The 15,340-nt window shown below is 49.4% G+C and overlaps 1 protein-coding gene across 1 annotated transcript in view; it reads left to right on the forward strand.

Moving 5' to 3' along the window:
• Positions 1-8,317: 8,317 nt before the first annotated feature.
• TMEM266 (transmembrane protein 266) overlaps positions 8,318-15,340 on the forward strand; it is a 44,526-nt gene continuing 37,503 nt past the window's right edge. The window contains 2 exon segments of the mRNA XM_019751196.2: positions 8,318-8,469; positions 13,435-13,566. Of these exon segments, the coding sequence (XP_019606755.2) occupies positions 13,529-13,566 (38 nt within the window). The 5' untranslated portion in view covers positions 8,318-8,469; positions 13,435-13,528.

A 15,340-nucleotide genomic window follows, 5' to 3' on the forward strand; every position in this document is an offset into this window, starting at 1 on the left:
TCTAAATTGATGAACAGTAGCAGGTAGGAAATGTAAGACTCCCTCGTAGATTCTATAAGCTGGTTTCTTCCCTGGGCGATATGACCCGTTTTAAAACACTACGAAATTGTTTCCATTATGCTCTTCTGCTGGCAGTGAAGCAATTTGTAGAGCGGTTTTGCCTCATGGAAAACATTGGTTCTGGAAGAACCCCTTCCCAGTGATGATGGAAATGCTGAGGTGGAGTTTTCCTGCCCTGGGCATTTCCAGTCAGATGAGTTCTGGTGTTACTGGGGAGGAAGCAGAAAGCAGCGGGAGGTGGTTTGATTTCTGGGGAGGAAACGGGGTTTCCTATGGGGAGCATCACTCTTCTTCAGTCAGAAATCTCATAATTAAAAAGCATCCAAAAGTGGACTAGTCTACGCTCTTCTATTCCAGCAGGACTTTATTTAATGCAGAGGTGAGCACCCTTTTTGGTGCAATGGTCAATTTGAGGGACGTAAAAATGTTTCTGGACTACATACTGCTTTCCCTTGAAACATGCTTGAGCTGGGAAAAGCCGTAGGGAAACTATGGATGCTTAAGCATTATCTTTTTATTCCCCTCATTGAGTGTCTTTTGTTGGAGGTAGGGGGAGAAAACAAAACTTTTCCCAGCTGCATAACTAGCATGCATTGCAGTGCCTGATGTAATGAACATTTTAATACATTGTTGAGGAAGGCACTGGCAACTGCCATACTTGTCTTTCTGTGACTGATCGTGTAAGCTACTTAGTGGTGACATGTGTTTTTTCTCCAGGTGTTTCTTAATTTGGTATTCTTTAAAATGAGTTTCTTATTCATTGTCAACAATCTTGAATCACAAAAGAAGTTAAAGCCGGCTTAAGTGAAATACTTGATTTTCAATTGTACTAGAAACTACTCAGTAGTTATCAGGGGCTGATAATTGGAGTTCCCGCAGCTCATTGAAACAGAATTTTCATCAGTATTCTGTTCTTTGCAGCCCAGGTATTTGGGAGTTTAGGCTGCAATAGGGCAGCTGCTCTCTGAGTTTGAGGCCCCAGTCATCGCATGCTTTCAACTGCTTTCTCTTGGCTGAAAACAAGTCCAGGAGGGTTATTTCATCCCTGATTCCCTCAGTCTCCCTCCCTAGTTCCAGAACTGCCAGTATGTGCAGCCAACGCAGCATATCCTTATATATGCTTATATATCCTTATATAAGGCAGCCTTCCCCATGATGGTTTCCCTTGAAAGAGTTAGAGCTTCGTATTTTACCTGAATTTGATATAGTGTTTTTAAAAAACAATTTCTGTGACACTTGCTAATTCTCCTTTAACCATGACTACTAAAATGTGTTCGTTTTGTCCTTCGAAACAAAAGAACAGGAGAAACATTGTAATCCCTCAAATAAAGAAAGTGTTCCATTGTTTTCGGCATAGTCTCCAAAGAAAAGCTTGGAAATTTCTCTGCCTCCTCTCCCTGCCCTTTCGCTGTCAGTTTCTACCTGGGACTCTATCTGCTGTCACTGCCTGTTTGATGTCCTACAAGGAACCCCTGCCCTCCCTCCTCTACTGAAACAGAACTCTTAAAGGTCACCCGTGGTTGCCTAAATCTGAATCTGTGGCCGTTTCTCAGATTTCGTTCCTGATGGCTCAGCAACGTTTGACTCTATTGACTTCTACTCCTTGAAATGCTCCCTGTCACAGCTCCTTCCTCTGTTGGCGTCCTTCCTGTTCTATCGAGAGGCGGCTGCAGAAGTGGCTGCGAGTGTGGGCTCTGCCCAGGGTTTGAATTCTGGCTCTAGCACTTGCTAATTGTGGGACTTTGAGAGCACCTCTGTGCCTTCAGTTTCCTCATCTGTAAAATGGGAAGAAGAGTAGTTGTCATAGGGCCGACGGGAAGAGGATTGAATGAGTGTGCCTAATCAAAAAGTTTTCTTTATTTATGTTTCTGAGGGATTACAGTGTTTCTCCCTGTTCTTTTGTTTCGACGCATTGTAGTCACCTTCCATCACTGTAACTTCCCATTTACACACCTTCGGAGGCTAAAAGCCCTAACTTGAGCTCCCAATTAGTTTACTTACTGCTCTGACCCTTCCCAGAGGGTGCCCCGGTCTCAGGCCACTTGCCCCACTACCTGCCCTGCCTCTCCTTCCTGCCAGAGGAGACAGTGCTGAGGGCTGTGGCTGCCAGGACACGCTGAGCCGTGTAATAAGAGGCTCGCCTGGCCACCAGCTGCAATTTAAACTTTTAAAATTGAAGTTGAATGAGGAGCAGAGGAGGGGCTGCCCGATTAAAGAAAAGTCGTGTCTGTAATCAGTTTTCAATTGTCTTGTAAATAAGGAGATGTAAGCCAGTAAAGTGGGGACAGAAACTCAGACTAGCTCACCCCTAACGGTGTCCATTCTGAATGCAACACACTCTGGGGCTGCCGTGACCATCCTTGGAGTGTCTCTACCGCCATTGTAGTTAGGAGCCCCGAATACCAGAAGGGTATTAAACCAAAAATAATATTTCCGGAGAAATCTTAGTTGGTTACCATTGGAGGAAATTATATTTGACCTGAGGAGGGTCAGCTGTCCTCACCAGAGGCAGCTTTTGATCACAGAGCTGCTCTAAGACGGCGGGTCAGGCACTTCCGGATGAAGTCAGATGATGGGCACTCTATGCTTTGGTAAAGGGCCACCGTTGCCGACCTTGGGAGAGACCTGCTTTGGCCAGAGAGCACATTTGACTTGTGTAAACTGCCTTTGAAAAGGCAAAGTGTACACAGAAGACCCTGAGGCGCTCACCAGCCAATAGTCTCGAAATAAGCCCTGAACCATTTCTGGATCAGTGAGGCAAAGGTAGATTACTCAGTCCACACACACCTGTGAGCACCTTCAACCTTCCAGACTTGGTCGCGGGAGGAAGGGGCTCCAGAGATCACGTTCTGTGCTATGGACTGAATTATGCCCCCCCCACCCCCTGAATACATATATTGATGTCGTAACCCGTTGTTGTGCGGGGTGCCAGGCGGGGTCTCAGCTCCTGCTCCCCACAAGAGAACGCAGGATATGGTGAGGCCAAAAAGGAACACCCACGGAGCCATAGGTAGGGGAGTCATACCACTATATTCTCGCTGGCGGCACTATAGTCTCACTGGAGGCTGGAGCCACACTGTCCGCAACCCACCATCCTAACAGCAATCCATGCTTGCCAGCCCAGCCACCATCTTCTTGCTAGCCCCCATTTCCTGCTAGCGTAGCCACGGCAGTTATATCAGTAGTCAATGGCTCACTGGTTACAGCTGACGGCCATCGAATCATAGTTGATGGCCATTTACTACCTGAGCCAGCACCTGTCTATGTGAGGCCGCGAGCCTGGAAACTACTTTCTGGGGCTCTGTCCCCACACCCGTAGTGTGACCGTATTAGATGATGAGGGCTTTCGGAGGTAAGACAGGTTACATGAGGTCGTAAGCACAGGGCTCTAATCTGTTGGACTGTGGCCTTATAAGAAGAGAGAGAAAGGTTTCTTTTTCTCTCTGTCATCCCTGTGAGCACATGGTGAGAAGGCAGCTGTCTGCAAGCCAGGGAGAGAGCTCTCCCCAGACCCTGACCAAACTGGCCCGCTGGTCGGAAACTTCCCAGCCTTCAGCACTGTGAGAGGTTTCTGTTAAAGCCACCCAGTCTGTGCTGTTTTGTTTATGGCCACCCGAGGTTTGAGCTGGATGTGAGACTGGAGACTTGATTTAAACCAGATGAGTTTTTTTAAAAACACCTTAAAATTAGTCTCAATTGCTGAAATGAGGTGGTTCTTGAAAGTGTGAGTACCCAGAAAATTATGGAGTCAGTTTGAAGACAAAGATTAAAGAGAAATAATGCTATTTCTGCTTGTAACCACATTCAGGCTGTTATTACTCTTCTTTTCCGAAGATAACCTTCCAACTTTTGAAAAGAAGCATCAGAGGATTCCTCGAGTGCAGCCTGTCGAATGACAGGCCCGGGCTCAGTAGTTTAGGGAGCCCAGAATCATTGCTCTGCTGAGCCAGGCGGTGCCTTAAACTTGCAGGACAGAATGACTCACACGGAGAGCTGGCTGTACAGATGGTACTTCGTTTGTGTTCCTTGGAAGAGTCAAGCATAGATGAGTGGCGTGTGGCAGGAGGAAACCTTAGCACGTCGGGAACCCTTAATTACGCACTGTAGGCAGCTCTGGGGCTTGGTCTGTGTCAAACGATGCGGCGTTATCCAGTGACACGTTGGAGATGATCAGAGATTTAGCCGTGGCTTTCTTGACTGCAGCACGATTGGCCGGTGTCACACGGGTGGCATCCACATTTTCAACAGAGTCTGCGTTCGACCCGAGTGCTTCTGTGTGGGGGGTAAAGCTTCCTGTGCATCTGAGTTCATGGATATTTGTCACACTCTGTGGGAAGTCTGGGGCTCACAGCCAGCGACACACGTGCTTTATTTCCAGATTTTATATATAGTTTTGTTTTCATTTCTCTTTACTATTGTAGTCGGGCTAACGTTTCTCATTTGGGATGTCCCAGTTACTGCTGCTGTGGAACAAACTATCCCACAATGCAGTGCCTTAAACAACCATTCTGTCTTGCTCAGACTGGCTGGCCTGAACTTCCGGTGCTGGAGACGGATGGTTGTGGTGCAGGGAAGGCCGCCGGGCTTGTCCGTGGCGGGGATGGAGTCCACCTTTGCTTTCTGGTGGTGCCCTGACTCCTTGCTCAGACTCCGTACAACGTACTGTCTCTGATCAGCTCCCACTGGGCGGACTGGCTCTGGTGGTGAACTTGGGCGTTTTAGATACTGGATGAGAAGCTTTCTGTCTTTCTCACACACATATTAATGAGTACATTTGCGGCCTAAATTTTATGTCTTGTGAGCTTGATTAGCGTGATTTAGCTAATCATGCTAAGGTTAACTCAACCTTGAGAGGACAAAACTGGAGGCCACATGCTGACACTTAGTAGATTTGCCTGGCTGGAGCCACACGGTGCGACTTTTTGATAGACAGGCTTTGGTCTCCCAGGTGCTGTCAAGTGTTATGACTGAGCCCTTCATGGGGCATCAGGGGACATCACACTTCTCAATTCAAAATCTGGGAAATGTGTTTATTCAGCAGATTTTTTTTCTTGGCACCTGTATGTGGGGGTGAACGTAGGGGCTGGAGAGCTCCTAACTTGCCCTGTAGGGAGAGGGACCTCAGCTCCTGTGCAAGTTCCCTGGGGCTGCTGTAGCGAAGTACCACACACGGGGGGGCTTAAAACAACAGAAATTTAGCCTCCCCCAGTGCTGGGGGCCAGCGGTGTAAGACCCAGGTGTCAGCAGGGCTGCGCTCCCACCAGAGGCCCTGGGGGAGGTTCCTTCCTGCCGCTTCTGGTGGCCCCAGGTGTCCCTGGGCTTGTGACAGGCGTCACTCCCGTTTCCACCTCTGTCCTCTCACGGCTTCTCCTCTTCTGCCTCTTGGGGGTACACTGCCATTGGGTTCAGGGCCCACCCCAATCCAGGATGACCTTGTCTTTACTGATTACAAAGGCCTGTTTCTAAATAAAGTCATGTTCTGAGGTTCTGAGTGAGTTTGGGGGACACCATTCAACCTACACACCCTGAAGTTGGAAAAGGTGCTTGGGCTGCAGAGTCTTGGATTCTGCTGAATAGATGAGTCCCCTCCAGCACAGACCAGGCAGGCCCTGACTTGCAGGAGCTGCGAGGCGTACGGACGCGGGTTCTAAGCAGGGCTCCCTCTGTGCTGGCAGCAGGGAGGCACATGCTCAGTGACGCCCTCTGTCAAGAGCCCCGAAGGCACCATTCCAAACTGGGAACACTACCCGCCCCTTGGGTCTCCTGCCTCCTCTAATTGAGGTCACTCTGCAGTATTGCTCTCCGCAGACGGGACTGGTTCCCACAGCCCTGCTGCTCTCTGCTGGTGTGGCCACCTGTCCCCTGGCCCAGGGCCTTCACAGCTTTGCAGCTTCCCGTGGACACTGGGGATTGTTCCAAAGGCTCCTTTTCTCCTGTTGGGATGGGTTTCTGTTCCATGAGCTGCTCCACCAATAATCACTCTAGTTACCGTCCAACTTACTGCCACCTTGGCATTTGTGCAGAAGGGCACCAGAAGGCAGGCCCCCACACTGTGCCCACAGCTGGGACAGTACGCTCAGGCCACGCCACTGACTGGACAAGCCGCCGAGCTCCCCTTCCGTCAGGTCGCCTGCGATGCACACCGACGCTGGTTTCTCTCTGATCCTTCCTGTCTCAGGCAGAGGATACTGTGCTCTGTGCCCGGGTCACCCTCCAGGTTCCCAAGCCGCCTTCTTAGTCCTCGCCCCTCCATCCAGAGCTCGGGGGACACATTATGCAAGTTACCCCCACACATTGGCAAAAACTGCCTGTAGCCTCTCGTTCTGTGCCCGGGTCACTGACGGGGACGTAAGGCCGTCCTGGAGCAAACCATCTGAAACAGTGAGGGAAACGGACCAGCAGGCTCCAGGGTGCCTGGCTCCTGGCAGAGGACGCAGACGGACGGGGTCCTCGCCCAGGTCTGCACTGCCCTCTGTGTCTGTGTCCCTCCTCTTCTGCCTCTTACAGGGGCCCTGTCATTGGGTTCAGCCACTCGCAGACAGTGTAGACCCGGCAGGGTTCTTAACCTATCCTGAACCCAAGTTCTGTAAATTGTAAAATATCCACAAGTTGGGCCTAAAACTGTATATTTTGACAAATTATTGTGACAGTGTAGTGAAAACTTCAGCACCAGGCCGGGTACACGGTCACCACTCCATCAGCCTGCCCGCTGTGGCTGTGGGCAGAGTCCATGGCACAGGGATAGCAAGTGGCTGTCTGGTGGCTCTGTGTGCAGTCAGGAAAGTGGCCCCAACCATATGACTGTGAGAGGCCTCTCCCAAGGGCCCGTGTTTTTTCTTTGGAGCTTCCCCTGTTTTCCTGCCCTTCTCTCTTACCTCAAAGTAAGAATCTTCCTTCCTAAAACTGATGGTCTTTGTGTTCTTGATTCTGTCTTTTCCACTCTGCCCTGAGCTCCGTGGGGTCAGGGACTGTGACAGTTTCCACTCGTCGTTCTGTGCACAGTTGACATCGGGTCTGGTGGGAGCCATCAGTAGACTCTGGGAGAGGGAAGGGAGCGAGAGAGTGTCTTGCAGGGCCGGCCAGGTAGAGAGAAGGTCGTGTGGCTAGTGCTGGTTGGAGTGGAGTGTGTAATGGAGTTGTACCCTGGGTGTTGAGGGGGACAGAATCCAGCAACAGCTCAGAGGGGTGTGAAGTCATCCGCAAACACCTGCAAACAGATTTGCTATGCAAATGAGGAAGGAAGTGGGATTCTGGCCGAGGGAGGGCTTCTGTAAAGGGGTGTGATTGGAGAGCGGGGCGTCTGGGGAAGGGATGGGGCTCGGGACCCAGGTCGTGGAGGCCTTTGCGCGTTTCCCGGGGTGTATGAGCGTGTCTGGCAGGAGCCAGAAATGACTTCTAAGTAGGAAATAGTATGACAGATTTGCATTTTAAAAGACTTCTTTTGGCAACTGGAACTCTCACACATGGCTGGTGGAATTCTAAAATAGCATAGCCACTTTGCTATGTTTGGCAGAATCTTATAAAGTTAAACATACACCTGCCCTACAGTCTGGCAATTCCACTCCTAGATATTTACCTAAAATTAAAAATGTATGTCCGAGAAAGACTTCCACAAAATTTGCACGACAACTTTTTCATAAGAGCCCAAGCTGGGAGCAGTTGGATTTTCCATCAACAGGTGAATGGAAAATGAACCGTGGTTCTTACACGTCAGTGCCCCGAGCCGCGTGAATGCAAACGCCTGTGTGACTCTCCCGGACAGTGTGTCGAGCTTCTGAATGCAGACACCAGGCCTCCACGCTGGGGTGGGGGTGGGGGGTCCATTTACAGACAGTGTAAGAGCGGCCACAGCAGTCTCTGGGGCGGGAGTCAGGAGGGCCCCTGGGTGCAGGGCCGTGACTGCAGAGCCCTGGAAATGTCACGTATCTTGACCCGGGTGCTGGTTCTGTTCACACCCATCCAACTGCACACTTATGACTGTTTTACTGTGTGTGAGTCACACATCTAGTTTTTAAGTTCTGGAGGAAAAAGACCTCTTGGGAGGTGGGATGGAGAGCGCCGGCGCCGGGGCGTGCTCGACTTGGGCCGAGTGTGAGGACGCAGCTGGGGAATCTCCGGGCCAGGAGGTAAGCAGTGGCAGTGCGGCTGGAAGAAGCGGAGGCGTGGGTTTCCGGGTTGTTGAGGTGATGGAATTGACAAGAACGAAAGGCGAGCAGGATGTTTACTGTAGCATTTCTCACAGTGGCCAAAAAGAGCATCTGAAAATTTCCACAGGGAAATTGCTGACTAAGTTACGGAGCGTCCACACAGTAGATGCTACCCAGCCCTAGTGAAGTAAAGAAAGAATTCAGCTTTCACTGCTTGACTCGGGATTCTACAAGGTGTTGCAGAGGGGAAAGCGAAAAGCAGGTAAGGGTGAAGGATGAGTATTTTTGAGTAGAACAAACAACAGAATGTTGATCTGTAAGCTGTGATACAAGCACACAGAAAAGCGAGGGGGGATGTCCGCGGGTTGGACGCACGTCCTGCGGGACGGCAGCGGGAGGCAGGTGCTGTGGTGGGAGCGGGCAGAGGAGCAACAGGAGCCATTGGGAACATGACTGTGAGAAGCCATGTCTGTGAACTTGCGTGTGTGTGCATGAGTTAAGAAATTAGAAAAATGTGAGGTTGTATCTACTGACCAGAAAAGATGTCCATCATATATTGCTAAGTGCTGACAGCAAATTACAGAGTTGGTTTTATTTTGTTAAACACAAAGCCACATGAGTATGTGCCTGTACGTTGGCATAACTGTGAGCAAGGATTTCCACACCTGGTGTTAACACAGGGGCCTCAGGTGAGAGGCGGAGGGTCAAAGGGAGGACGGAGAGAAATTCAGCGTTTTAGACACACGCATCTTTGTGGCATTGTATGTGCTGCAGTGGGCATTTGTCTAAAACGTAGCAGTTATCTGTTGCCACAATAATCGTCTAACAAACCACCCCCAAAACTTGGTGGGCTTACAAAAAAAACTTTTCTTAACAGATGGCCGGATGAAGGGGGGACAGTGCACCTGCCAGTGAGCAGTCATTAGTTATTTGGTATTTCTAAGGAAGTTTGCAGCTTTCAAAACATTCTTTTGTGATGTTTTGTCATTCTCACCCCTTGGAATTGTAATTTCTGTCCATGCGTCTGTTGTCCATCACTAGCCCACAAGTCCCTTTAGAGTGCTATGACCACGTCTTATTTATCTTGATAATCTCAATGTGTAACGTGGTTCCTAGAACACAGAAGGTGCTAATAAATGACGACAGAATAATTTTTTTTAAATTATGTGCGACACCTTTACGAATATTTAGCTTGTGAGTCTGTGGGCATAGCTGGGTGGTTCCTCCGGTCATGACTGAGCTCAGGCACTCAGTGGTGGGCTGGGGGCGCAGCTGGTTGGTTGGCCTTGGCTGAGGTGAGGGGCCTGCGCGTTGCCCGGGGGATGTGCAAACGAGAGGGCAGGCCCAGGCAGACAGACTTGTGCTGGGCATGGCCACGGCTCTCACCAGGTGAGCTGTGCATGCTTTTCCTGTTTGCTGACATATTAGCTGGGCTTCTACAGAGAAACAGAGCCAATGGCACGTGTGTGTGTGTTTCAAGAAAAAGGCTTATATATGGAATTGGCTCACACTGCAATGGCAGCTCAGAAGTCCAGACCCAGGAGAGCACATGGTGTGAACGCGAGTCTGACGGAGAACTGCTGTCCCAGCTGAAAGGCACTGAGGCAGAACGAGAGAGTTCTGTCTTCCTCAGCCTTTTGTGGCATTCGGGCATACCACGGCTCCGATGAGGCCCCCCGACATTGGCGCGTTGGGGTGGGTGACCTAGTCCGCTGACTCAGATGTTAATCTCATCCAAAACACCCTCACAGGCACACCCAGAATAATGTTTAACCAAATAATCCTTTTATTTTATGTGTCAAGTTAGCACCTAAAATTAACCATCTCAGTTTACAATCTACTCTGACAAAGCCAGTCCCATGGCCAAGCCTAGCACCAGGTGAGCAGGCGATGAAAAATTAGGTGCTGTATTAGTCCCTTCAGGCTGCTGTGACAGCGCCACAGACCGGGTAGGCCTCTTCCACAGCACCCTTAGTTTTCACAGTCCTGGAGGCTTCTTATACAGGCACTGATCGCACCGCCCCCATGAAGCCCTCCACCCTGAGACCCTCAGATTGGGGGTTAGGTTTTCTCTGCCGCTTTTACCAGCTCTGTGAGACAGTAGGCCTGCACTTCAGATGTTCACTTACAGAGTGCCAGACCACACCTGCCTCCTGCTAGGCGTGTGCTCTGCGTGTTGTTTTGTTTGGAAAATATTTTTAAATAACAGCATGTTAAGGAATCTTGCCTTCTGAAATTCGCTGCTTGTTACAGTCGAAACCTCTGACTAAAGCAGCTACTCACTGTCCATCAGACATGCTCTTCCTCTCACCTGCCTCCCTGTGCCCTGCACTGGAGATGCCAGCTGCTGCTTCCTCACCCTCACACCTCTGCTCTAGGGCTCTGCCGCCCCTTTCCCAGGGAGGCCGCTCCCCCAGCTCAGCCCCTGGGAAACAGCCGTAAATAAAACCTCATTGATCAACTTTGGAAGATAAGATACCAATTTGTTATTTGGAAAACCAGTAAATAAAGGGGGGAAGTTAAGCATTTATCCTTCCTTTTCTATATGAACTGTACTTTAGGGAATCAAATAGTTGCTGAGGGGGAGTTTGTCTCCCTAGATCCTGATAAATGAAGGACGAAATCACAATATGACCTTTTAGCAAACGCTAATGAATTGATGGATCTCGGATGATCAAGGCTGTTAATATCAGAAAAAGAGGAAAAGGTCATTATCTGTCTCCTAATGGAGCTCACGGCAATGCCTATCGTCTTCACAAAAAAATTTTGAACCTGAGTCTACAGACTAAAATTTATAGGAAATATAGAGGACAGAGGAACATGTTAAATGACACCAAAGAGATGCAATCACCATAACCCAGAGTGTGGGAAACTTTTCTTGGACAAATGACCCAATTTTTCCAATAAATTGCATGGAGAAAATGCAATAGAGGGGTAAACCTACAGATTAAATGAGACTTAAGAGTCATGCTACATAGTCGTAATGTGTGCAAGTTGTTTGGCTCCTGATTCAGGAAACCTTTAAAAACTTACAGGACAAATGGGAAGATGTGAACAAAGCCTTGTCAATTAATAACATTAAGAAAATATTATTGACTTAGGGGTGATGCTAGTTTTGTGGTTATGCCTTTTAAAAGGAATCCTGAACCTTGGAGCTACATGTTGAAACATTTACAAATGGATGAAAGGACATCTAGGAGTTTTGGAAATAACCACGAGGGGTGGGAAAAGGACAGGAATGTAGAGAAAACAAACTGTCCACGAGCTGCTAACTCTTGAGGTTAGGTGATGGGTACCTTCAATTCTATATATTTGAAATTTCCTTTCCAAAAAGTAAAATTAAAAAGGAATTTTTTATCATTTTTATTTCTGGTTTTTGCTTATGTTTTATATTGACAATACTATATTAGTGTAGAAGTTCGTGCTTATTATTTTTAAATACAGATTTGTCATTTTTCATTTGTCTTCACTACTAAGGGTACACACAAATTTTAGAGTTTTGTGTGTTTCAGTCTTGCCTGCAAGGAGCTTCCTGTTATATCCCCAGAGAGCTGGTTTCGCGTGTAGTGTGTAAAGTTCTCACGTGGGAATACAACATGGTGAAACACCATTTCGGAAGGGCTGTTGCTCACGTGGTCTTCCATTTGTGGGGACCTCAATCCTGGCTTCATTGTTAGTTGAGGTTGGGCCATCACATGTCCCGTCTGACTACTAGGAAGTCTGTTAGCTTGAGACATTATAAAGAGAACAAAAATGATTGAGAATGATCAAATCTGTGTTGTGGAATGAAGGACTTTATCAAGTCTATGCTATAATTAACACACAATCCCAAACACTACAAATAAGAGTTCTGGTTTTGAGGGCGAGACCCTCCTTACTAAGGTAGACTAAGGTAGACTAAGGTAAAGTGAACTTTAGGTTTGGTTATGAACTGTCCATCCAGATTCTCCCAGCTGCTGTCCCCTGTCCTTTCTTGCCCCCCAAACATCCAGTGTGGGACCAGTGATCATCTGTATTAAAGCCCTTCTGATATTAGAGAGCTGTCCATCTCTTATTTCCAGCTCTTCTAAATTCAGACTTGCCCAAGATTTCTTCAAGTTTCTTTACCGTGAGCTTTCACTTTTCTTATTTACACAGAACTTAAAGGAGCTTCCCCACTTTGCAAATTTACTATCTTCCCCTCGTCCTCACCCTCAGAGCACACGTTCCTTTTGCAGGACAGACGATTGTTCCCTTTGTCTCTTGAGTTCAGCTGCCTTTGAGAGAAGAGCTTCAGGAGGGAGCCAGGTTTTATCCTGTTGATATTGTAGGAAAAGCAACTTGCAGTGGAAGTAACTTACAAAAGGGGGGCCCTTTGAGTAACCTACCTAGTAACTTGTGCAGAATCACCCAGAACCTGGGTGTGTCTCTTCATCTGTGTACGTCCTGCCGGATTGTTGCTGTTTCCCTGGAGACTTCCAGATGGAACCAGAGCACTGGTTTATAGAAAAGTATATTCTATGTATCTAGTCCAGGTTTTAAGAAGAAATCTTACACTCAGCCACCCAAATGCTTTGGAATGTGCTCAGAGTCAACAGACTGTGCATTTTAAATTTATAACATTATAAAAACAACACTACTTTCCAGGCACTATTCTAAGTGTTTATGTGAATTTTCTTATTTTGTTCCATTGTTCCCATTTTATAGTGGAGAAACTGAGGACAGAGGAGCTAAGTAACTTACCAAGGTGATGGGCTAGTGAGTTGGAGCTGGGCTCTCTGCCCCCTTCCTCACTGAGAGACCATTCAGAAGAGGGGAGGGAAGCCAGGATGGGTGGAGAGGGAATGGAAGAAAGGGATGGAAATGGGAGAAAGAAATTTGTGGGAAAATACTTGAGATTTTGGAGACAAACCTTATTGAGATTCCTAAAACTGATGCATAAAAGTACCTTAGTTTCCTTAGGCACATTTGGTGGAAAGAGCTGTGGATTAGGAATCAGCCTGGGGTCCCTGCCACCTATGTGTGACACCGAAAAGTCACTTTGTCATGCCGAGCCTGTTTCTTCATCTGTCCAAAAGAGAGAAATTGTGCCTGTTGTGAGATGACAGGGGAACCAGGGGGTCATCGTAGAATCCGTTCAGCATCGCTGTGAAGGAAATGTAAGGACTTCCTGTTTCTAGGTCAGCTTAGGCGGGCTTCGGTTTGGCATCTGCGTGTAATAAATTCCTACTCAACTCTCTGTTTTCAGGGTTCCACACCTGTGTGCCTCGTAGACCTCATGCCTGGAAATGTTGGCGTCCAGCTTCAAGACAGCTGAGCCCCGCTAGACAGCACGAAAACCCATGGCTCTGTCTGCATCTTTCACCATGAGCAGCCCCCAGTAAGTAGTATTGGGGTGTGCTCCCCGTGGGTGCTGAGGGGGGACTAGCGTCAGAAGCACCAGAGCAGGAGGCCAGGGGGCACCGGTGCCCTCGTCCTCGAGCCCACATTCAAAAGCAGAACCCCTGTTTGTTCTGAGTTGCCTCACTCACGTCACCTGGTTTGTTCGTTCAAAGAAGCAGAGGATTCTGCCTGCCATGCAGACTGTTGTGTCCGTGCCCCAGCGGGCAGGGACCACCGCACACACTTGCTTTAGCAGGAGGCCCCGGAAAACGGGAAGCATTTCAGAAGTAAACCTCCAGGCAACATAGAAAGTGCTTAAGGTGAACCAACAGAAGGAAGCGCAGGCGCTTAGAAACCCTGACAAGGTTCCTAGCGGCGGCTTCATGAGCCAGAGGCGGGCAGCGGTCACTGGTTTTGTGGCTGCATCACTGGCAAAAATACCACAAAACACCAAGACGAGCACAGCACCCCTTGTTACAGCACTGGCCGCGACCTAGGGGCTAGGGGCCTGGCTGCTGCCCCGCGGAGCGTGCGCCTGCCCTCTGCTGCCACGGCGGTGCTGCTGCCAGCCAGCCACGCCACCCGCGGGGATCCAGCAGGCAGCGCCTGGTCCTCCGTGTCTGCGGGAGCCATTGGGCAGCTCCGCCAGCCCCCGCGGGCCCAGGCCTACCTGTGGGCTCGCTGGCTGTCAGCTGGCCTGGGGGAGACTGGCCTCTGCTCAGTGTGTCTCTCCCCTTCCCCAGGGCTGGGCTGGTCACCTTCTAATGATGACATCACAGGGGCAAGAGCATGCGCCTTTTAATGCCTCTGTGTCACCCCTGCTAACATCCCATTGGCCAAAACAAGTCACGTAACCGAACACAGACTCAAGGGTTGGGAGATGCACGCCGCCTTTTCATGGCAGGCTCAGCAGGGGCCTGTGGCAAAGCGGGGTGAAGAATGGAGACATTAACACATGTTGTCCACCCTCCTGTTCCTCATTTCCAAGACCAGGGTGCAGCCTCAGTACTGAGGCTCTGAGCTGTGGGACCTGACTCCCCCCAAAGGAGGCCTTGTCTTCTGAGGCCCACGTGACCTGAAACAGTGCTGGGCCACTCTGAGCACCGGCAGGAGGCGGCAGAGCGCAGGCCAGTGAGGAGGCAGAGGTGGCCTGCTCCATGCGGCTCAGAGCCAACTCCTGTCCATCTCAGAACTCAGCCAGCCGTCCGGGAACATTAATGTTCAGTCCCCACTCCGCGGTTTCCTTGAGTTTCCAGAAGAAAGAACAAATGCAACCTAGCACCTACTTTGGGGAAACATCTGGAGGAGCTGGGTTCCCCCTATGAATACCCCCACTTTTATTCCAGCATGTTGAGAAGCCTCACATGCTGTGACGACATCCTGAGTCATTTTGTAAGTGTCCCGCAGTGATGAGTGCTGTTGTCTGTGCTTGACAGGCAGCAAAAAGCAAAGAGAATTGGGGCACGGAAGTTACTTGGTGAACTTGGGTAGTTTAGGCAGCCAACCTGCGGCGTCCCCATAAAAATCCCACGTCTGCCTCAATTGCCTGGAAGATTCAGGCAAAAGAGAAGCAGGCAGATGCAGCGCCTAACGCCTGGCTGACTGCCGCTGAGGATGCCTGGTTACGTGGAAAGCAGTGTGGAAGTTGGAGCCCCCACTCAAGTGTGGGAACTTGTCACTCCAGGGCTCCTCCCACCTGGTCCGTACTTCTCTCGTCCATATTGGACCACGAGTGAGAGGGAACGGAGCGTTTGTATCACCTCCTCGTGTTT

This window comes from Rhinolophus sinicus, linkage group LG13 (genome assembly GCF_036562045.2).
Source record: "Rhinolophus sinicus isolate RSC01 linkage group LG13, ASM3656204v1, whole genome shotgun sequence".
NCBI lineage: Eukaryota > Metazoa > Chordata > Mammalia > Chiroptera > Rhinolophidae > Rhinolophus > Rhinolophus sinicus.